At 49.2% G+C, this 23,102-nt stretch overlaps 1 protein-coding gene across 1 annotated transcript in view; it reads right to left on the bottom strand.

Annotated features, from left to right (window-relative positions):
• Positions 1 to 15,541: 15,541 nt before the first annotated feature.
• Positions 15,542 to 23,102, bottom strand: part of LOC138487805 (complement receptor type 1-like) — a 35,545-nt gene continuing 27,984 nt past the window's right edge. The window contains exons 4-5 of the mRNA XM_069614378.1: positions 18,117 to 18,320; positions 15,542 to 16,744 (exon numbers count right to left, since the gene is read on the bottom strand). Of these exons, the coding sequence (XP_069470479.1) occupies positions 16,731 to 16,744; positions 18,117 to 18,320 (218 nt within the window). The 3' untranslated portion in view covers positions 15,542 to 16,730. The remainder of the gene's footprint in view (positions 16,745 to 18,116; positions 18,321 to 23,102) is intronic.

Here is a 23,102-nt window from a genome sequence, read left to right on the forward strand (position 1 = left end):
TGGAGCATGCATGCCTTGCTAGCACGAGACCCTGTGCCTTGCTAGCACAAGACCATTTGGATTCCTTGGAGCATGCATGCCTTGATAGCATAAGACCATGTAGGCTCCTTGGAGCATGCACGCCTTGATAGCACAAGACCATGTGGGTTCCTTGGAGCATGTCTGCCTTGCTAGCACGAGACCATGTAGGCTCCTTGGAGCATGCACGCCTTGATAGCACAAGACCATGTGGATTCCTTGAAGCATGCATGCCTTGATAGCACGAGACCATGTGGGATCCTTGGAGCATGCACGCTTTGATAGCACCAGACCATGTGGGTTCCTTGGAGCATGCATGCCTTAATAACACGAGACCATATGGGTCCCTTGGAGCATGCATGCCTTGCTAGCACAAGACCATGTGGGATCCTTGGAGCATGCACGCCTTGATAGCACGAGCCCATGTGGGCTCCTTGGAGCATGCACGCCTTGCTAGCACGAGCCCATGTGGGTTACTTGGAGCAGGCACGCCTTGATAGCACAAGACCATGTGGGTTCCTTGGAGCATGCATACCTTGATAGCAAGAGACCATGTGGGTTCCTTGGAGCATGCATGTCTTGATAGCACGAGACCATGGGGGTTCCATCGAGCATGCACGCCTTGATAGCACGAGACCATGTGGGTTCCTTGGAGCATGCCTGCCTTGAAAGCATGAGACCACATGGGTTCCTTGGAGCATGCCTACCTTGCTAGCACGAGACCATGTAGGCTTCTTGGAGCATGCACGCCATGATAGCACGAGACCATATGGGTTCCTTGGAGCATGCCTGCCTTGCTAGCACGAGACCAAGTAGGCTCCTTGGAGCATGCACGCCTTGATAGCACAAGACCATGTGGATTCCTTGGAGCATGCATGCCTTGATAGCACGAGACCATGTGGGATCCTTGGAGCATGCATGCCTTGATAGCACGAGACCATGTGGGATCCTTGGAGCATGCATGCTTTGATAGCACAAGACCGTGTGGGATTCTTGGAGCATGTACACCTTGATAGCAGGAGACCATGTGGGTTCCTTGGAGCATGCATGCCTTGATAGCATGAGACCATGTGGGTTCCTTGCTAGCACGAGGTCCATGTGGGTTCCTTGGAGCTTGCATGCCTTGCTAGCACGAGACCATGTGGGATCCTTGGAGTATGCACGCCTTGATAGCAGGAGACCATGTGGGTTCCTTGGAGCATGCATGCCTTGATAGCAGGAGACCATGTATGTTCCTTGGAGCATGCACGCCTTGATAGCAGGAGACCATGTGGGTTCCTTGGAGCATGCATGCCTTGATAGCACGAGACCATATGGGACCCTTTGAGCATGCATGCCTTGCTAGCACGAGACCCTGTGCCTTGCTAGCACAAGACCATTTGGATTCCTTGGAGCATGCATGCCTTGATAGCATGAGACCATGTAGGCTCCTTGGAGCATGCATGCCTTGATAGCACGAGACCATGTGGGTTCCTTGGAGCATGCCTGCCCTGATAGCACGAGACCATGTGGGATCCTTGGAGCATGCATGCCTTGCTAACACGAGACCATGTGGGTTCCTTGTAGCATGCATGCCTTGATAGCACGAGACCATGCAGGTTCCTTGGAGCATACATGCCTTGATAACACAAGGCCATGTGGGTTCCTTGGAGCATGCATGCCTTGGTAGCACAAGACCCTGTGAGTTCCTTGATATCACACATGCCTTGATAGTACAAGACCATTGCACGAGACCATGTGGGTTCCTTGTAGCATGCACTCCTTGATAGCACAAGACCATGCGGGTTCCTTGGAGCATGCATGCCTTGATAACACAAGGCCATGTGGATTCCTTGGAGCATGCATGCCTTGATAGCATGAGACCATGTGGGATCCTTGGAGCATGCATGCCTTGCTAACACGAGATCATATGGGTTCCTTGTAGCATGCACGCCTTGATAGCACGAGACCATGCGGGTTCCTTGGAGCATTCATGCCTTGATAACACAAGGCCATGTGGGCTCCTTGGAGCATGCACGCCTTGCTAGCATGAGCCCATGTGGGCTCCTTGGAACAGGCACGCCTTGATAGCACAAGACCATGTGGGTTCCTTGGAGCATGCATACCTTGATAGCATGAGACCATGTGGGTTCCTTGGAGCATGCATGTCTTGATAGCACGAGACCATGGGGGTTCCGTGGATCATGCACGCCTTGATAGCACGAAATCATGTGGGTTCCTTGGAGCATGCCTGCCTTGATAGCATGAGACCACATGGGTTCCTTGGAGCATGCCTACCTTGCTAGCACGAGACCATGTCGGCTTCTTGGAGCATGCACGCCTTGATAGCACGAGACCATGTGGGGTCCTTGGAGCATGCCTGCCTTGCTAGCACGAGACCATGTAGGCTCCTTGGAGCATGCACGCCTTGATAGCACAAGACCATGTGGATTCCTTGGAGCATGCATGCTTTGATAGCACAAGACCATGTGGGATTCTTGGAGCATGTACGCCTTGATAGCAGGAGACCATGTGGGTTCCTTGGAGCATGCATGCCTTGATAGCACGAGACCATGTGGGTTCCTTGCTAGCACAAGGTCCAAGTGGGTTCCTTGGAGCATGCATGCCTTGCTAGCACGAGACCATGTGGGATCCTTGGAGTATGCATGCCTTGATAGCACAAGACCATGTGGATTCCTTGGAGCATGCACGCCTTGATACCAGGAGACCATGTGGGTTCCTTGGAGCATGCCTGCCTTGCTAGCACGAGACAATGTGGGATCCATGGAGCATGCTTGCCTTGCTAGCACGAGACCCTGTGCCTTGCTAGCACAAGACCATGTGGATTCCTTGGAGCATGCATGCCTTGATAGCATGAGACCATGTAGGCTCCTTGAAGCATGCATGCCTTGATAGCACGAGACCATGTGGGTTCCTTGGAGCATGCATGCCTTGATAGCACGAGACCATGTCGGATCCTTGGAGCATGCATGCCTTGCTAACACGAGACCATGTGGGTTCCTTGTAGCATGCACGCCTTGATAGCACGAGACCATGCAGGTTCCTTGGAGCATGCATGTCTTGATAACACAAGGCCATGTGGGTTCCTTGGAGCATGCATGCCTTGCTAGCACGAGACCATGCAGGTTCCTTGGAGCATGCACGCCTTGCTAGCACGAGACCCTGTGGGTTCCTTGATATTACACATGCCTTGATAGCACAAGACCATTGCACGAGACCATGTGGGTTCCTTGTAGCATGCACGCCTTGATAGCACAAGACCATGCAGGTTCCTTGGAGCATGCATGCCTTGGTAGCACGAGACCATGTGGGATCCGTGGAGCATGCATGCCTTGCTAGCACGAGACCCTGTGCCTTGCTAGCACAAGACCATTTGGATTCCTTGGAGCTTGCATGCCTTGATAGCATGAGACCATGTAGGCTCCTTGGAGCATGCATGCCTTGATAGTACGAGACCATGTGGGTTCCTTGGAGCATGCATGCCTTGATAACACAAGGCCATGTGGGCTCCTTGGAGCATGCAAGCCTTGATAGCACGAGACCATGTGGGATCCTTGGAGTATGCATGCCTTGCTAACACAAGACCATATGGGTTCCTTGTAGCATGCACGCCTTGATAGCACGAGACCATGCAGGTTCCTTGGAGCATGCATGCCTTGATAACACAAGGCCATGTGGGTTCCTTGGAGCATGCATGCCTTGATAGCACAAGACCATGTGGGTTCCTTGGAGCATGCATGCCTTGATAGCACGAGACCATGTGGTATCCTTGGAGCATGCATGCCTTGCTAGCACGAGACCATGTGGGTTCCTTGCTATCACACATGCCTTGATAGCACAAGACCATTGCACGAGACCATGTGGGTTCCTTGGAGCATGCATGCCTTGGTAGCACGAGACCATGTGGGTTCCTTGGAGCATGCACGCCTTGATAGCACGAGACCATGCGGGTTCCTTGGAGCATGCATGCCTTGATAACACAAGGCCATGTGGGTTCCTTGGAGCATGCATGCCTTGATAGCACGAGACCATGTGGTATTCTTGGAGCATGCATGCCTTGCTAGCACGAGACCCTGTGGGTTCCTTGATATCACACATGCCTTGATAGCACAAGACCATTGCACGAGACCATGTGGGTTCCTTGGAGCATGCATGCCTTGGTAGCACGAGACTATGTGGGTTCCTTGGAGCATGCACGCCTTTAGCATGAGACCCTGTGGGTTCCTCGATATCACACATGCCTTGATAGCACGAGACAATGTGGGTTCCTTGGAGCATGCACGCCTTGATAGCACAAGCCCATGTGGGCTCCTTGGAACAGGCACGCCTTGATAGCACAAGACCATGTGGGTTCCTTGGAGCATGCATGCCTTGCTAACACAAGACCATGTGCGTTCCTTGTAGCATGCACGCCTTGATAGCACAAGACCATGCAGGTTCCTTGGAGCATGCATGCCTTGATAACACAAGGCCATGTGGGTTCCTTGGAGCATGCATGCCTTGATAGCACGAGACCAAGTGGGATCTTTGGAGCATGCATGCCTTGCTAACACAAGACCCTGTGGGTTCCTTGATATCACACATGCCTTGATAGTACAAGACCATTGCACGAGACCATGTGGGTTCCTTGGAGCATGCATGCCTTGGTAGCACGAGACCATATGGGTTCCTTGGAGCATGCATGCCTTGATAGCACAAGCCCATGTGGGTTCCTTGGAGCATGCACACCTTGCTAGCACGAGACCCTGTGGGTTCCTTGGAGCATGCACACCTTGATAGCACGAGACCATGTGGGTTCCTTGGAGCAGGCATGCCTTGATAGCACGAGACCACGTGGGTTCCTTGGAGCAGGCATTCCTTGATAGCATAAGACCATGTAGGCTCCTTGGAGCATGCACGCCTTGATAGCACAAGACCATGTGGGTTCCTTGGAGCATGCCTGCCTTGCTAGCACGAGACCATGTAGGCTCCTTGGAGCATGCATGCCTTGATAGCACAAGACCATGTGGATTCCTTGAAGCATGCATGCCTTGATAGCACGAGACCATGTGGGATCCTTGGAGCATGCACGCTTTGATAGCACCAGACCATGTGGGTTCCTTGGAGCATGCATGCCTTAATAACACGAGACCATATGGGTCCCTTGGAGCATGCATGCCTTGCTAGCACAAGACCATGTGGGATCCTTGGAGCATGCACGCCTTGATAGCACGAGCCCATGTGGGCTCCTTGGAGCATGCACGCCTTGCTAGCACGAGCCCATGTGGGTTACTTGGAGCAGGCACGCCTTGATAGCACAAGACCATGTGGGTTCCTTGGAGCATGCATACCTTGATAGCATGAGACCATGTGGGTTCCTTGGAGCATGCATGTCTTGATAGCACGAGACCATGGGGGTTCCATGGAGCATGCACGCCTTGATAGCACGAGACCATGTGGGTTCCTTGGAGCATGCCTGCCTTGAAAGCATGAGACCACATGGGTTCCTTGGAGCATGCCTACCTTGCTAGCACGAGACCATGTAGGCTTCTTGGAGCATGCACGCCATGATAGCACGAGACCATATGGGTTCCTTGGAGCATGCCTGCCTTGCTAGCACGAGACCAAGTAGGCTCCTTGGAGCATGCACGCCTTGATAGCACAAGACCATGTGGATTCCTTGGAGCATGCATGCCTTGATAGCACGAGACCATGTGGGATCCTTGGAGCATGCATGCTTTGATAGCACGAGACCGTGTGGGATTCTTGGAGCATGTACACCTTGATAGCAGGAGACCATGTGGGTTCCTTGGAGCATGCATGCCTTGATAGCATGAGACCATGTGGGTTCCTTGCTAGCACGAGGTCCATGTGGGTTCCTTGGAGCTTGCATGCCTTGCTAGCACGAGACCATGTGGGATCCTTGGAGTATGCACGCCTTGATAGCAGGAGACCATGTGGGTTCCTTGGAGCATGCATGCCTTGATAGCAGGAGACCATGTATGTTCCTTGGAGCATGCACGCCTTGATAGCAGGAGACCATGTGGGTTCCTTGGAGCATGCATGCCTTGATAGCACGAGACCATATGGGACCCTTTGAGCATGCATGCCTTGCTAGCACGAGACCCTGTGCCTTGCTAGCACAAGACCATTTGGATTCCTTGGAGCATGCATGCCTTGATAGCATGAGACCATGTAGGCTCCTTGGAGCATGCATGCCTTGATAGCACGAGACCATGTGGGTTCCTTGGAGCATGCCTGCCCTGATAGCACGAGACCATGTGGGATCCTTGGAGCATGCATGCCTTGCTAACACGAGACCATGTGGGTTCCTTGTAGCATGCATGCCTTGATAGCACGAGACCATGCAGGTTCCTTGGAGCATACATGCCTTGATAACACAAGGCCATGTGGGTTCCTTGGAGCATGCATGCCTTGGTAGCACAAGACCCTGTGAGTTCCTTGATATCACACATGCCTTGATAGTACAAGACCATTGCACGAGACCATGTGGGTTCCTTGTAGCATGCACTCCTTGATAGCACAAGACCATGCGGGTTCCTTGGAGCATGCATGCCTTGATAACACAAGGCCATGTGGATTCCTTGGAGCATGCATGCCTTGATAGCATGAGACCATGTGTGATCCTTGGAGCATGCATGCCTTGCTAACACGAGATCATATGGGTTCCTTGTAGCATGCACGCCTTGATAGCACGAGACCATGCGGGTTCCTTGGAGCATGCATGCCTTGATAACACAAGGCCATGTGGGCTCCTTGGAGCATGCACGCCTTGCTAGCATGAGCCCATGTGGGCTCCTTGGAACAGGCACGCCTTGATAGCACAAGACCATGTGGGTTCCTTGGAGCATGCATACCTTGATAGCATGAGACCATGTGGGTTCCTTGGAGCATGCATGTCTTGATAGCACGAGACCATGGGGGTTCCGTGGATCATGCACGCCTTGATAGCACGAAATCATGTGGGTTCCTTGGAGCATGCCTGCCTTGATAGCATGAGACCACATGGGTTCCTTGGAGCATGCCTACCTTGCTAGCACGAGACCATGTCGGCTTCTTGGAGCATGCACGCCTTGATAGCACGAGACCATGTGGGGTCCTTGGAGCATGCCTGCCTTGCTAGCACGAGACCATGTAGGCTCCTTGGAGCATGCACGCCTTGATAGCACAAGACCATGTGGATTCCTTGGAGCATGCATGCTTTGATAGCACAAGACCATGTGGGATTCTTGGAGCATGTACGCCTTGATAGCAGGAGACCATGTGGGTTCCTTGGAGCATGCATGCCTTGATAGCACGAGACCATGTGGGTTCCTTGCTAGCACAAGGTCCAAGTGGGTTCCTTGGAGCATGCATGCCTTGCTAGCACGAGACCATGTGGGATCCTTGGAGTATGCATGCCTTGATAGCACAAGACCATGTGGATTCCTTGGAGCATGCACGCCTTGATACCAGGAGACCATGTGGGTTCCTTGGAGCATGCCTGCCTTGCTAGCACGAGACAATGTGGGATCCATGGAGCATGCTTGCCTTGCTAGCACGAGACCCTGTGCCTTGCTAGCACAAGACCATGTGGATTCCTTGGAGCATGCATGCCTTGATAGCATGAGACCATGTAGGCTCCTTGAAGCATGCATGCCTTGATAGCACGAGACCATGTGGGTTCCTTGGAGCATGCATGCCTTGATAGCACGAGACCATGTCGGATCCTTGGAGCATGCATGCCTTGCTAACACGAGACCATGTGGGTTCCTTGTAGCATGCACGCCTTGATAGCACGAGACCATGCAGGTTCCTTGGAGCATGCATGTCTTGATAACACAAGGCCATGTGGGTTCCTTGGAGCATGCATGCCTTGCTAGCACGAGACCATGCAGGTTCCTTGGAGCATGCATGCTTTGCTAGCACGAGACCCTGTGGGTTCCTTGATATTACACATGCCTTGATAGCACAAGACCATTGCACGAGACCATGTGGGTTCCTTGTAGCATGCACGCCTTGATAGCACGAGACCATGCAGGTTCCTTGGAGCATGCATGCCTTGGTAGCACGAGACCATGTGGGATCCGTGGAGCATGCATGCCTTGCTAGCACGAGACCCTGTGCCTTGCTAGCACAAGACCATTTGGATTCCTTGGAGCTTGCATGCCTTGATAGCATGAGACCATGTAGGCTCCTTGGAGCATGCATGCCTTGATAGTACGAGACTATGTGGGTTCCTTGGAGCATGCATGCCTTGATAACACAAGGCCATGTGGGCTCCTTGGAGCATGCAAGCCTTGATAGCACGAGACCATGTGGGATCCTTGGAGTATGCATGCCTTGCTAACACGAGACCATATGGGTTCCTTGTAGCATGCACGCCTTGATAGCACGAGACCATGCAGGTTCCTTGGAGCATGCATGCCTTGATAACACAAGGCCATGTGGGTTCCTTGGAGCATGCATGCCTTGATAGCACAAGACCATGTGGGTTCCTTGGAGCATGCATGCCTTGATAGCACGAGACCATGTGGTATCCTTGGAGCATGCATGCCTTGCTAGCACGAGACCATGTGGGTTCCTTGCTATCACACATGCCTTGATAGCACAAGACCATTGCACGAGACCATGTGGGTTCCTTGGAGCATGCATGCCTTGGTAGCACGAGACCATGTGGGTTCCTTGGAGCATGCACGCCTTGATAGCACGAGACCATGCGGGTTCCTTGGAGCATGCATGCCTTGATAACACAAGGCCACCTGGGTTCCTTGGAGCATGCATGCCTTGATAGCACGAGACCATGTGGTATTCTTGGAGCATGCATGCCTTGCTAGCACGAGACCCTGTGGGTTCCTTGATATCACACATGCCTTGATAGCACAAGACCATTGCACGAGACCATGTGGGTTCCTTGGAGCATGCATGCCTTGGTAGCACGAGACTATGTGGGTTCCTTGGAGCATGCACGCCTTTAGCATGAGACCCTGTGGGTTCCTCGATATCACACATGCCTTGATAGCACGAGACAATGTGGGTTCCTTGGAGCATGCACGCCTTGATAGCACAAGCCCATGTGGGCTCCTTGGAACAGGCACGCCTTGATAGCACAAGACCATGTGGGTTCCTTGGAGCATGCATGCCTTGCTAACACAAGACCATGTGCGTTCCTTGTAGCATGCACGCCTTGATAGCACAAGACCATGCAGGTTCCTTGGAGCATGCATGCCTTGATAACACAAGGCCATGTGGGTTCCTTGGAGCATGCATGCCTTGATAGCACGAGACCAAGTGGGATCTTTGGAGCATGCATGCCTTGCTAACACAAGACCCTGTGGGTTCCATGATATCACACATGCCTTGATAGTAAAAGACCATTGCACGAGACCATGTGGGTTCCTTGGAGCATGCATGCCTTGGTAGCACGAGACCATATGGGTTCCTTGGAGCATGCATGCCTTGATAGCACAAGCCCATGTGGGTTCCTTGGAGCATGCACACCTTGCTAGCACGAGACCCTGTGGGTTCCTTGGAGCATGCACACCTTGATAGCACAAGACCATGTGGGTTCCTTGGAGCAGGCATGCCTTGATAGCACGAGACCACGTGGGTTCCTTGGAGCAGGCATGCCTTGATAGCACGAGACCACGTGGGTTCCTTGGAGCATGCACATCTTGCTAGCACGAGACCATGTAGGCTCCTTGGAGAATGCACGCCTTGATAGCACAAGACCATGTGGATTCCTTGGAGCATACATGCCTTGATAGCACGAGACCATGTGGGATCCGTGGAGCATGCATGCCTTGCTAGCACGAGACCCTGTGCCTTGCTAGCACAAGACCATTTGGCTTCCTTGGAGCTTGCATGCCTTGATAGCATGAGACCATGTGGGCTCATTGGAGCATGCATGCCTTGATAGTACGAGACCATGTGGGTTCCTTGGAGCATGCATGCCTTGATAACACAAGGCCATGTGGGCTCCCTGCAGCATGCAAGCCTTGATAGCACGAGACCATGTGGGATCCTTGGAGCATGCATGCCTTGCTAGCACGAGACCCTGTGGGTTCCTTGATATCACGCATGCCTTGATAGTACAAGACCATTGCATGAGACCATGTGGGTTTCTTGGAGCATGCATGCCTTGATAGCACGAGACCATGTGGGTTCCTTGCTAGCACAAGACCATGTGGGTTCCTTGGAGCATGCATGCCTTGCTAGCACGAGACCATGTGGGTTCCTTGCTAGCACGAGACCATGTGGGTTCCTTGGAGCATGCATGCTTTGGTAGCACGAGACCATATGGGTTCCTTGGAGCTTGCACGCCTTGATAGCACGAGACCATGTGGGTTCCTTGCTAGCACGACACCATGTGGGATCCTTGGAGCATGCATGCCTTGATAGCACGAGACCATGTGGGTTCCTTGGAGCAGGCACGCCTTGGTATCAGGAGACCATGTGGTATCCTTGGAGCATGCATGCCTTGATAGCAGGAGACCATGTGGGATCCTTGGAGCATGCATGCCTTGCTAGCACGAGACCCTGTGCCTTGCTAGCACAAGACCATTTGGATTCCTTGGAGCATGCATGCCTTGATAGCACGAGACCATGTGGGTTCCTTCGAGCGTGCATGCCTTGATAGCACAAGACCATGTGGAATCCTTGGAGCATGCACACCTTGATAACACGAGACCATGTGAGTTCCTTGGAGCATGCACGCCTTGATAGCACGAGATCATGCGGGTTCCTTGGAGCATGCATGCCTTGATAACACAAGGCCATGTGGGTTCCTTGGAGCATGCACACCTTGATAACACGAGACCATATGAGTTCCTTGGAGCATGCACGCCTTGATAGCATGAGACCATGTGGGATCCTTGGAGCATGCATGCCTTGCTAGCACGAGACCCTGTGGGTTCCTTGATATCACACATGCCTTGATAGCACAAGACCATTGCACGAGACCATGTGGGTTCCTTAGAGCATGCATGCCTTGGTAGCACGTGACTATGTGGGTTCCTTGGAGCATGCACGCCTTGCTAGCATGAGACCCTGTGGGTTCCTCGATATCACACATGCCTTGATAGCACGAGACCATGTGGGTTCCTTGGAGCATGCACACCTTGATAGCACGAGCCCATGTGAGCTCCTTGGAGCATGCATGCCTTGATAGCACGAGACCATGTGGGTTCCTTGGAGCAGGCACGCCTTGATAGCACGAGACCATGTGGGTTCCTTGGAGCATGCACGCCTTGGTAGCACAAGACCATGTGGGTTCCTTGGAGCATGCACGCCATGATAGCACGAGACTATGTGGGTTCCTTGGAGCATGCATGCTTTGAAAGCACGAGACCACATGGGTTCCTTGGAGCATACACGCCTTGATAGCACCAGACCACGTGGGTTCCTTGGAGCATGCACGCCTTGATAGCACGAGACCACGTGGGTTCCTTGGAGCATGCATGCCTTGATAGCACGAGACCATGTGGGCAGCTTGGGATAGCACGAGACCATGTGGGGTCCTTGGAGCATGCACGCTTTGATAGCACGAGACCATGTGGGTTGCTTGGAGCATGCATGCCTTGATAGCACGAGACCACGTGGGTTCCTTGGAGCATGCATGCCTTGATAGCACAAGACCACGTGGGTTCCTTCAAGCATGCACGCCTTGATAGCACGAGACCATGTGGGCACCTTGGAGCATGCACGCCTTGATTGCACGAGACCACGTGGGTTCCTTGGAGCATGCATGCCTTGACACCAGAAATACTGCCCTCTGGCGGGTGGAGGCTCAGGCGCAGGTATGGACTTATGGAGGCACTGTTCCTCAGACCCATTCTAAAATGATTGATGGACGCGTATACCTGTAGGTCGTCAGGTTCCAAAGTCATGAAACCTCACCTTTCTGACGCTCTGCGCTTTTATCAGCCTGAGAAGAGACTGTTATCCTGATGGGCAAGGCCTTGGATAAATGTGCCCTTTAAACAAAGTTGAAAGATTGTAACTTCGAAGAATGGCTTTATGTCATTTTCAAACTGGAACACCTAGTAAGCCCAAGTCGACAAACAAAAATGGGTCTTTACTAAGCAAGTACCTCTTCCACTGCAGATAAAATGTTGAAAGGCTATGACATGTGCACATATGCTCAAGATCCCTCTGTCCCAGCTTACTTAGAGTCCTCCACATCTCAAGCATTCCCACCAGGAACCTGAAAGCCTTCAACCACCAGCTACTTTCCCTCCTCACTTCTAGTTTTTTTTTTTTTTTTTAGAGTGGTTGGGGGTGAGCCCTAGTCTCCATTAATGACCTCAAATCTGTGGCACCAGCAACCCGTCTCCATGAAAGCCCCCCTATCGCAGCTCTCCTTCTAAAAGTCCATTAAAACCTTCTTCATTAACTAGGCCTCGATCGCTCTTCAGTGCCTGGACCCTCGGAGAATCTTCAATGGGCGGGATGCGCCTAGACGCCACAGAGCTCACTGCGCAAGCATTGTACAATCTGCAATCTGTGGATCTCTAGATGTTTTGGACTATGACTCCCATCACAATCATCATTGACTATGCTGGCTAGGGCTGATGGGAGTTGTAGTTCAAAACGTCTGGAGAGCCAAAGGATGCAGATCCCTGTATGGGGTCCATCCTCATAGAAGGCACGAAAATGCAGGAAAAGATATGTGTTCAAAAGCCATTGGTATGGTATGATATGATAGGTTATTTAGAACACGCTTAATACCCAGAGTTTTTTAAGCATGATCCGGGGATCGAACCTGTGTTGCACTGTGTCGTCTTGCTTCCAAGGCAAGAACATCTCTTGTTGGTTGCTACGAAAACCCTGGCAGAGGTAGTTAAGAGGAGGGGTGAGCATGAAGACTACATGGTCAAATTCCAGATGGTTGCAGCTTTTTAAATGTACTATTTTACTCGGTCATAGCTGCCGGGTACACTGAGATGAGAGACTCATTACAATGTTCTGACTTCGTTATAGGCCGGGAGGATGCTCAGGGGCAATGTGTTTGTCTTGGAAGCCAAACAACGTAGAGCAACGCAGGTTAGAATCCCGGTCCCACGCTTAGAGACTGGTCTCCGGTATTAAGCACGTTATAAAAGATTCATAAATTAATAGCTATTGGTTTATTAATGGCATGATTCGCTCCTCTTCAACACTTTATCTCTTTCAATCATTTCTTTCAATTCACTCGAAGCAATCAGGTTGGGGAAAAGCCCCTTAGTATGAAGAACACTGGGTCTGCCACATTGGAGAAAACATGAACATTCCCATCTTTAGTTTTCACCATCCTCTCCTGTGTGCAACATAGTCTAGGGGCTACGTAACAGAGTCCGTTTTAAGCTGGCTGGTAACACTACAAGATGCATTCACCTAGGCGGCTCTTCCCAATTTCTTTCATTGAGACGCCGTCCCCAAGTCATTGGCCCTTCTGTCCTAGAAGAACAATGGGACCGAGGTGGCTGAAGGAACATTAGTACCCTGGGAGTCGCTGTCAACCTATTAGAATGCTTGGAACGCGGGCTGTATTCACTACCAACGTTCTGAGCATTTTCATTGGTTTTGGGCGCTTCTATTCCCTTCCCGCTCCCCCTTCATCATTTATCACCCGTGCTAATGGTGTCCATTTAAAAATAAAAACGAACAAAAAACGTTGCTTTTGTTGCGTGGCCTGGTACCACACATAGCTAGCTGCTCTTCAGGAAATCTGTTGTCCATGTTGATGACATCATAGTCATCAACATGGAAAAGGGATTTCCCTGAGCAGCAGCACGGACAGAGCCGAGCCGCACCACAAAGGTAAGTTTCTTCCTTTTAATAAAAAAAAAACCTTAAAACCTTAACACCTGTGTAGGGAAACTACACGGGTGCTAATGGCGATATTAACTTAGGTGGCGGGTGGGACGACCTTGTCGGTAATGGCACCGCCGCCCTCGTTAAGGGATCCTCGCGAGACAGGGTCCGCTCACCGCCTCGGTTAATATCACCTCAATACAAGGTTCTTTGTGGATAGCTGAAAGATGTACACAGGTAGGCCATTGTAAGAGTACTCGATTCACCTGGCTGCATGCAGCAAGTACTCTGCCATACAACATGTCTTAAGCCAGTTGGGCCTCTCACATAGTCAGTTGTGGTATTTGCATTCCACAGAGAGCCTGGGATCTTTATTCCTAGAAAACAACAGCGGTTTTTGGATGATTAAAGAAAAGGGTTTTTGACAAACAGAAATGGGGCCATTTGCCTCAAGAAAATTGGAAAGAAAATAATACAACTTTGGCATCTTCTATCCTTCTAGTCCCTACACCTCTGCATTTTTTAGAGGGGGCAGGGATTCAGTTTTCCAGTTGGGAAAAAAGTATTTTAGTTTGAAATCTAAGCTGGCGCTCCGTCCACCAACTAAGCAAAGCACCTAGAAGTATGGTTATCGTCACTTGAACAAACCAGGGTCTGAAGTGGTTTCATCGTCACTATTTTGGGCGTGACAATTTGATTACCACAACAGAAGATCGATTGATCGCTAGATGGGGGGAGACGCATAGGTGAGACCTAGGTGGGAGAGGGGGGTGGGCAAGTCAGGGGCAAAGAGGGAATAGGGAACAATTATATGGCAACGTTGATCCTGCTACATCCAACGAGTCCACTTTAAAAATTGTGGAGAGGAAACCACAGAGAACCCAAACAAGTCAAGTTTGCTTTGAAACTACCCTCCTTGGAAGCCTGCTTATTCAGTAGGGAGGTTGCGTAGGATTGGGGATTGTGTCTGCCTCGATGAAAATAAAAACTCGGGTTGCCGCCCCATCGACATGCCCACATGTGCCATGAAAAGAGAATTCTTTAGATGTAAGGATCCTGTTGGGACCATACAGGGTACCAGCATGGTGCCAAGGCAGATATTTGTGGAGAGATTAAGACAAAATTAGACCTGAGTGTCACCTTACCCCTCCCGCAGCTCCAGATTTAGCCTGGTAGTATTAACCCACCTCCCCCACCCAAAACAAGAGGCGCTTATTCTAACTGCTGCCAAGTTAACATCATTCCTTAAGGGGCACGGAGCCTGTCCATAGTCATGGGTGGATGGTTGCCATGTTAATCTCAACGTAATGGTATATATACCACTCAGCTGCTTCGGGTTATGCTCACGTAATAAGCAATAAAATAAGCATGAACGTGAGGCGAAATCAAGAGATCTGGTCTTTACAGCTCACGTGCCACTTTAACCCGGTGAGAGCCAGGGTCTCCCACCCACAGGGCTCTGCAAAGCAACGGATGTTCATGTGGAGGCAATGTTGAAGCGGTCCAAATCCTGACACCACACCGAAGTGCCAGCATTTCTGGGTAACGTGAGCTATTCTTATATGCTTCTCCCAACTACTCTTGATTTTGATTAACTTAGAGTAGGTCCAAGTGAAAGGTTTGGGGTGATGCTTGAAAAAACACCTCCCAAGGGATCAAACATTCCTTAACCACGGCTGTGGCGCTTTACCATGTAGACTAAGAATAAAACGGGAGGGGTCCGAGCAGTCCAATCCCCAGCTTCAATGCATTATTTGTTCTCACTAGTTTATTATAATTGGTTTTTGCCATCATACATATTTAAAGCTTACATTTTACAATTGATGTATTTATTGTTTAAACTAGTCTCTTTCTAAGCAACAAATTCACATCACCACCCAGACAGCTTCATTCTTAGTTCTCAACTTAATATATTCATGAGTGCTTTAGGTTGGGTACCTCTTTTGGGAGTGTACCAAAGTCAGAAGGAGTGAGTGTGGGAGAGAGTGAGAGTGTGTCTGTGTATTGTTCATTTGAGGAGTCCAGAAATCCACAGTCCCACTCTCCCTGGTCCATTCAGCCTCTGCAATAAAAGAAACTTGCTTTGCAATAGAGGTCAACCAGCTTTACCCCAATTCCTTTTATGCATTCAGTTCAGTGAGACTGTTTCATTTAGTTTGAAACAAGCCCTGGTGCAGAGAGCCATTTTTAGAGGTACCAGAAATCCAGCAGGGCTCCCCTAGCAAGAAACCTGCCTTCAAATTAAAAAATGTACCCAGATAACTGTCTTTGTAGGTTAAGCAAGGCCTTGCAAAGCATCCTGAAAAAGAGATGTATTGAGAACCTAGCATCCTAAACCAGTCTATCATTCTCGTTTTCAGGGTGGGTCCAATGCCTGTGGGCTTTCCTGAATTCCCCAACAGACATTTGGTACAGTGGCAGGACCTGAAGGTGCAGAGGCCCCGGACCAGGAATGTGGATTGAGAAAGTTAGAACCTTCTCTGCAGGATTATGGCAGTGTAGAGTTTCAGAAGCCAGAGGAGCAAGAGCCAGGAATTGCGGAATCTTTAAGTTCTGAGAAGTGGTGCAAATGCCAGTTGGCCACAGTCCTTTAGGACGCAACCAGAGGTTGCTCTTCTCTGTTAGTGGTGCGTTCAGGTTTGGGGTTTAAGCATCAGGTAGTAGAGGTTGACTCGGTCATGTCACGCTGTGGTCTTGTTTAGTACTGGAGACAGAAAAGTGCGGAAAGGTGGCAAGGGTTGTGTGCGCAGCGGGGAGGCACCAACTTCCGAGTTACTTTGTCCAAAGCAGTTCACTCAGGATGCAGGTCAGTGGCGTGTTTTCACGGGTTTGGCCCAAGGGTCTAAGGAGAGTCTTCAGGCAACAGATATGCCCTGAGAATGCATTCTCAGCAGATCTTACTCTCACTCAGGGAACTGGCAGCACACAGATGCCATGTGTTATCCCACAGAAGCTGAGGACATAAGAAAAGGTTATTAGACAATAAATTGGATTGACAACCTTGACAACATGTAATGTTCTACATTATTTAGTGGCTCCCTCTTCCTAATGTTACACGACACTAAGTAATTGCACACTTCTAATCCTACAAGTCCCAACCACCTGGCAGCGCACGCGTGGCAGCATGCCGCTTACTTAGATATCTTCTAAGGCAGCAGCACCATTGTTGGCCACCCACTAATAATGTTGCGGGAAGCTTCATGACTACCACTCTGAGCACCAGTGACCCCACAAGGTGCACTCTGCAGAAGGCTCATTGACCTTCCAGTGCAAACACTGCAGGTATGCTCTATGACCACCCAAGGGGAACGCCTCAGGATGCTCTATGACCACCCAAGGGGAACGCCTCAGGATGCTCTATGACCACCCAAGGGGAACGCCTCAGGATGCTCAGTGGCTGACCGAGGAGAACGCCTCAGTACACTCAGTGACCATCAAGGGTGGAGGCCACAGGACACTCAGTGACTCCCCCTGCCCCTCAGGTGATCGCCAGAGGACACTGGGTGACTGCCCAAGGTGAACGATGCAGCATGCCCAGTGACCTCCTTTCCAATGGCGTAGGAGATCAGAAATCTGTTTGCCAAGGCTGCTGGAGGCTCAGTACCCAATTCATGCTTCTGTAGGACTGTGACCTTTTTGCTAATGCAGCAAGATACTTCATGACCTCCCACCTGCTAATGCCATAGAAGACTCCCTGACCTCACTGAAAGGGGCATTTACCAAAGGTCTCAGAAATGATACTCCCTGTCATGGCAAATAGAAGACACTCCAGGACCTTTCTGAAAGGGACGTTTATAGCAGGAGGCAGAGATAAGCCTCCATGACCGCTCTGAAAGGGACATTTACCACATGAGGTACCAAGATAAATGTGTGGGGAGAGAGGAGGGCGTGCAGGAGGAGGGGACAGTCCATGGGTGAAAACCTGTAAGGATCCGTAAGTGGAATTCTGGGGAGATTGAGAAGGCTTGGGGGAGAAAGAGGGAGCATTCGCTGAAGGGGATTTTGGGTGGTATTCAATGCAGGTGGTGCCAAGGGCTGTAACCACCACAGATCCATTTGAAGAGTTCCTTATAATAGATGGCATGACTCTGCCGGGTACCTTTCCACAGAGTGATGCAATACTTAAAGGATCTTTAAGGAGTACTCACCACAGCAGGGGTTGAGACATGATTCTCCTCTGGAAACTGTGTTGGGAAGAGGGTATCACTCACTGCAAAGTGCTCAACTGTACTCCTCACAGAAGCTGTCTCTTTCAGTAGGAGGCTAAGTGTAACTCGCTGCAGCGGTTGCGACATTCACCCCTGGAGACTCCCTAGAAGACTTACCACAAGGGGCGTAGCAGTTGCACTTGCAAACCTCGCACTGCACAAACCATCTTGTCCAGTCGGACTCGGCAGTCACGCAGCTGTCAATTCTCAGGCATCCATCACCCAAGGGGTCCCCCACGTAGGATTTGTTTGTGCAATTGGCGGTACATGCCACTCCAAAGTCACGCTCATTGATTTCCATCCGGCCCCGGAGACAGATCCCTGTGATTAAAAGAATCTCTTAGCCTTGAAGAAATCTTTAAAATAAAATGAGTTCCCTCAAAAGTTATCCTATACTCTTCAGAGTATGAATACGGAAGTAATAGGTTCCTTACCTAGCACCATTATTTTCCAGCCTAATTCCAGTTAGATACTAATTGTGCTTTACATTGTCATGCCATCTAGTGGTTCAGTATGAAATTCTGCTCAAACACTGTTATTCCTCCATGAAGAACCCAAGCCCTCGCCTTGACCTGAGGGGATTTCTGTAATCAGACTTATTTTAAGATAATGCAGCCCACAAAGCCCCTGAATTAAACACAATCTTCAAATTATTTTCCCAGGACAGATCTCAGTAAACAGCCCGCCTTCTGTTTCCCCTTGCAGGAAGAATTTGGTAGATTCACCAGTGAACATCTCAGACAGCAAGTTGCAAAACTAGTGTTACGGGTAAGTAATGTTTACCTTTTCCAGCATTAATATGGCATGGATTTGGATGTTTGCTTCAGGAAAGATACTTAAAGTTTGACAAGGTCTTATTTGATTTATTATAGCAAATAAATATATATTATCTTTTACAGCAAATAATTTCAGCCACATGCATTTTACTTGATGTTAAACAGTATTCTGTACATTTAAACTCGGCTACCTGCTGACAGTATACACAACTCTGCAATAGTGTTACATTTGCCAGCGGTTGTGAAATGAGACACTTGTGACTTCAGAAAAGCAGCACTTTATCTGCTGGAAGGAAATCACCTTATTTCTCATCACCCAAAGTACACCAATTATACATTCCTAAACATAAGGATTCTAAACTGCTCAGAATCTATACACTAATGTGATTTATCAGGGCTAAATACTATGATTTACATCAATTTCAATTATACAGCAATGTTTGGTGTACCACATCCCATACAGATGCTGAAAGGTGGTTAGTGCACGCAGGGAACGAGAATTTGAATCTTTCCATTCTATTTCTTAAATAAAATTATTAGAGCAAACAAAACAGAGAAATTAGTAAATTGTTTATGATTTTACATACGAAAATACGGAGCCGAAACAGCTCAAAAGCACATATAAATTACACCAAGACATCTAGAGGGAGTGTAGAGTAGAAAGAGAACCAAGAGAAACAAACAAGGTATCAGAAGTTGGTAACAGATGACTCCACAACCAACCCCAGGGAACACAAACTACAGTTAATGAGATCATCAAAATAGAGCTCCTTGGCAGTGCAGAGCTATTAAACCTAACCAGATATTTTGAAATGGGTGCAAGAATCTGTCTAATTGAACACCGGTCTTTCAAGTCCTACTAATTCACTAATTTTATCCAACCAACATTCTTTTCATCATTTAGTTTTTCTTGTTTTTTTGGAATCACTTTCCTTCCCTAAACCAAATTCCTCGTGATTTTATTGCTCAAATGTAGATCTAACCACATACAGATTTCAAGCTTTTGCAGGATCAGTCACAACCTTTTCTGTTAATCTTCCAGTGGGTTGGAGGGTGGGAGAACACTCCATTACACTGCTTAAAGGCTTTTTAGCTTGTTTTCAATCTGTATTTGTAACCCTCTGTCACAGGACCCAGCACCCGCCCCCATATGTAATGTCCTCCAGCGTTGAGGGAAGAAATAATCGCTCTTCTGCACAAGGTTGCAAGCAACCGACATGTTTCGGCCTCATTGGGTGTCATCAGTGGGCTCTAGCTGCTAAACCTCTGCCAATCCTCTGGGCAATATACCAGACTTTCCTTCTTCAGCTGGTCAAGCCCTTACAGAAAGGTCTCGTGCAGAAGGGATGTGACCAAGCAGTTCAGGCTGGAATGCTCCTTTTGGGGTGGGGCCAAGCCTGATTTTCATATGGTCTTTCCCCTTCAGCAATGGCTTGGCAGGCTGAAAAACAAAGGTCTGAAGGGTTGCCCAAAGCAATGTCTGCGGTCAAGATTAATTCTAAACCTTCCAGCCCTCACCTCTTTTGTTTTGTCTGAATCAGAAAAGATTAAGATTGAACTGGGATAGGCCCAGGAATGTATAAAAACCTGCATTGTACTTTTTCCAAATGGAAAATTAACAGGAGTAAAAAACCTTGTTGGCTTCCAAGAAAGATACTTTCTCAACTGCACTGATCTCCAGTAAGTTTTGAAGTTCAAGAAAGACGTTCTGCGAAAGAGATGGGAGGTGGAGGCAACGAGGGAATTGAGACTAGGAAGACATTGTCCCTGAAATATGCCAGGGCTCCGCCAAGATGGCATTCATGCCTCCAGAAAGGAAGATATACCAACACAACTCACTGGAGTGAGATGAACGTGTACTAATGCCTAGTCAGAACTTGAGCGAAGGGTCTGCACCTGAAGATGAGAGCTCAGAGGACACTTTTTGTTCTCTACCCTGCTTTCTTGACTATAAACAAGGAAAGGCCCGATAGTGTGCAACCAAGTCCTTTAGTTGTAGAAAGCTGAAGGATTTAAGGGTATGGATGTGAGATGGCTACCAATGATTGAGATGCTTAAGAGTTAATGTTTTGCCTTCGCGTTGGCCTTATCTGTGGCAGAAGGAGAAAAGCATTCTTTGTCAAAGAGGAGATTGAGTACCTTATCCTGGATGTCAAAGAGGAGCATTGTGTGAGGTATCTATACCCAGTGGCACCCCCAGACATTTTTCATAGGGGGGCCTGATTTAAATCCTGGGGTGTCACACCAAAACAAACAACTGAATTTCCCCCGGTGGGGGTGGGGAGCAGCGTTATTTTTAAGGGTGGCTGTGGTCCCCCTTGACCAGCTCTGGGTGGCGCCTCTGTCTATACCACCCTGCACATCTCCAGGCCAACGCACACACCTGTACAAGTGGTTTTACCTTGTTTGGCCGCCGACTCCAACACGCAAAAAGACATCTGCTCAACAATGCAAAGCCCCGATATCTTTTAACAAATGTAAATTAAAGACAGCCATAATGGCTTCCAAATAAGTCGGCATTATGTGATGTACTGTTCTCATATGTTGTTTTGCCATAATTGTCAATCATGTTTTTTTCCTTACCAGTGATAGCCACTGAGGAGCCTGGCAATGCTTTCCCTTGTGAGAGGCATCACAACTACCGCAGACTGAGAAGGAGGTTGAGAGACCAATCGAACCACCTCAATAGGGCGGCCTGTATTAATTTCCCAGCCTCTTGACTATGGCTGGGATGGAATAAGGCTTCTCCCATCATTTCTGAATCCGTTTAAGTCTGTCCGCCTGTAAGGGAATACCCCTTTGCCCAATCCCACCTATGCATGCAGGTTGAGGAAGGTTGAGATGTGCTTGCAGGAATATCTCAGGAGCTTGAGGGGAGTTTTGGTGGCTAAGGGGCAGGAACAGGTTGAGTCAAAAGAGCTGGGGCTGGGTGTACCAGAGGACCTGTCGGTGAAGGAGCCACTGGAACAATAACTGCTGAGGTTATGGATTTGAGGGTCGGTAGAGAAGAGAATACAGAGTGTGAGAGAACAGGATGAGCTGGAAGAGACCATTGAAAAATCAACTTGGATGGAGGTGGTCTACAAGAGATGGAGGAACCAGAGTCCAATGTAGTCTCCAAGTTTCTAGAGGCCAGCTCCCTCAGGGAGGGCTCACAAGAGCAACACAACATCCTGACACATACTGGCAGAGCTGGCAAGATAGCTCAGCGGGTTGAGCACTCATTGCTGTGTTCTGTCTTTGATATGCAGGTCACAGGTTCAAATCCAAACAAGGTCGACTCTGCTTTTCATCCTTCCGAGGTCGATAAAGTGAGTATCTATTCCGATTTGCTAATAATAATGCATGTAAATATGTTCTATTTAAATTGCTCTGGATAAAAGGGCTATATAAAACACAAGTTATTATAGTTCTGCAGGAGTTGAGAAGATCGGTGTTGGCCACACACCCTCCACTGATCTTAATCTTCTTAATCTGTGGCCAGATGTCCCTGCTTTCCCGCATTTTCCTCCCATCCACGTGAATATGTTCACTCCTATTAGCTGGGCCTCAGAAACATCCTATCGTCCCTCTACCTGCGGCAAATCTGTCTAACACAAGAACAAAGGTCACCGCCTGACCAGCCCGATATACTCTGCACTTGAGATGCCCAAGTCTACCTAGAAGGCTTCCACTTATACGCGAAGGTCCTATGGCAGAAACCTCCATTGGGATTATGCTGAATCAACAGGGTTACAAACAGGGGCCCTGTGAAAAGCACTGTAACCGAAGGATCCAGGGCAAGCAAGGTCCTGACCCCTCCCCACTGATGTGGATGGGGAGCCAGGAGTGGACTCACAGACCAGAGACGTGACCATCGTAGTAGAGCCATGCCCTTACAAGTTGCGTGAAAATGGACTAGATGACCATATCACACTGCCATCAGAGTCCTCTGATGCCAGACCAATAAGGCAAAACTGCACCCTCACACTGCAGGGGAACTGTGACATCATCACGCAAGGGAGCACCACAATCACCCCCTTAAAAGCAGGTGTCTACAACCTTTGGCTTTCCAGATGTTTTGAACTATGACTCACATGTTCTCTCACCATAGCAAACGAGGGCTAGGGCTGATGGAAGTTGGGTATCCGGTTATATTTTCGAAAACATATTTTCGAAATACCATTTCGTTGAAAACAATTAGCTGATTTTTTTTTTCTTAGAATGTATTCTTTTTTATTTTATGTTTTTTTGTCTCATAAGTAAAAAAAGTGTCAATAAAAAAGGGGGCTGGGGGAACCCCCCAATTTCAAAAATAAAATTAAAAAAATGCAAAAAAATGTTTTCG

This window comes from Ambystoma mexicanum, chromosome 9 (assembly GCF_040938575.1).
Source record: "Ambystoma mexicanum isolate Mex_15411 chromosome 9, UKY_AmexF1_1, whole genome shotgun sequence".
Taxonomy (NCBI): Eukaryota; Metazoa; Chordata; class Amphibia; order Caudata; family Ambystomatidae; genus Ambystoma; species Ambystoma mexicanum.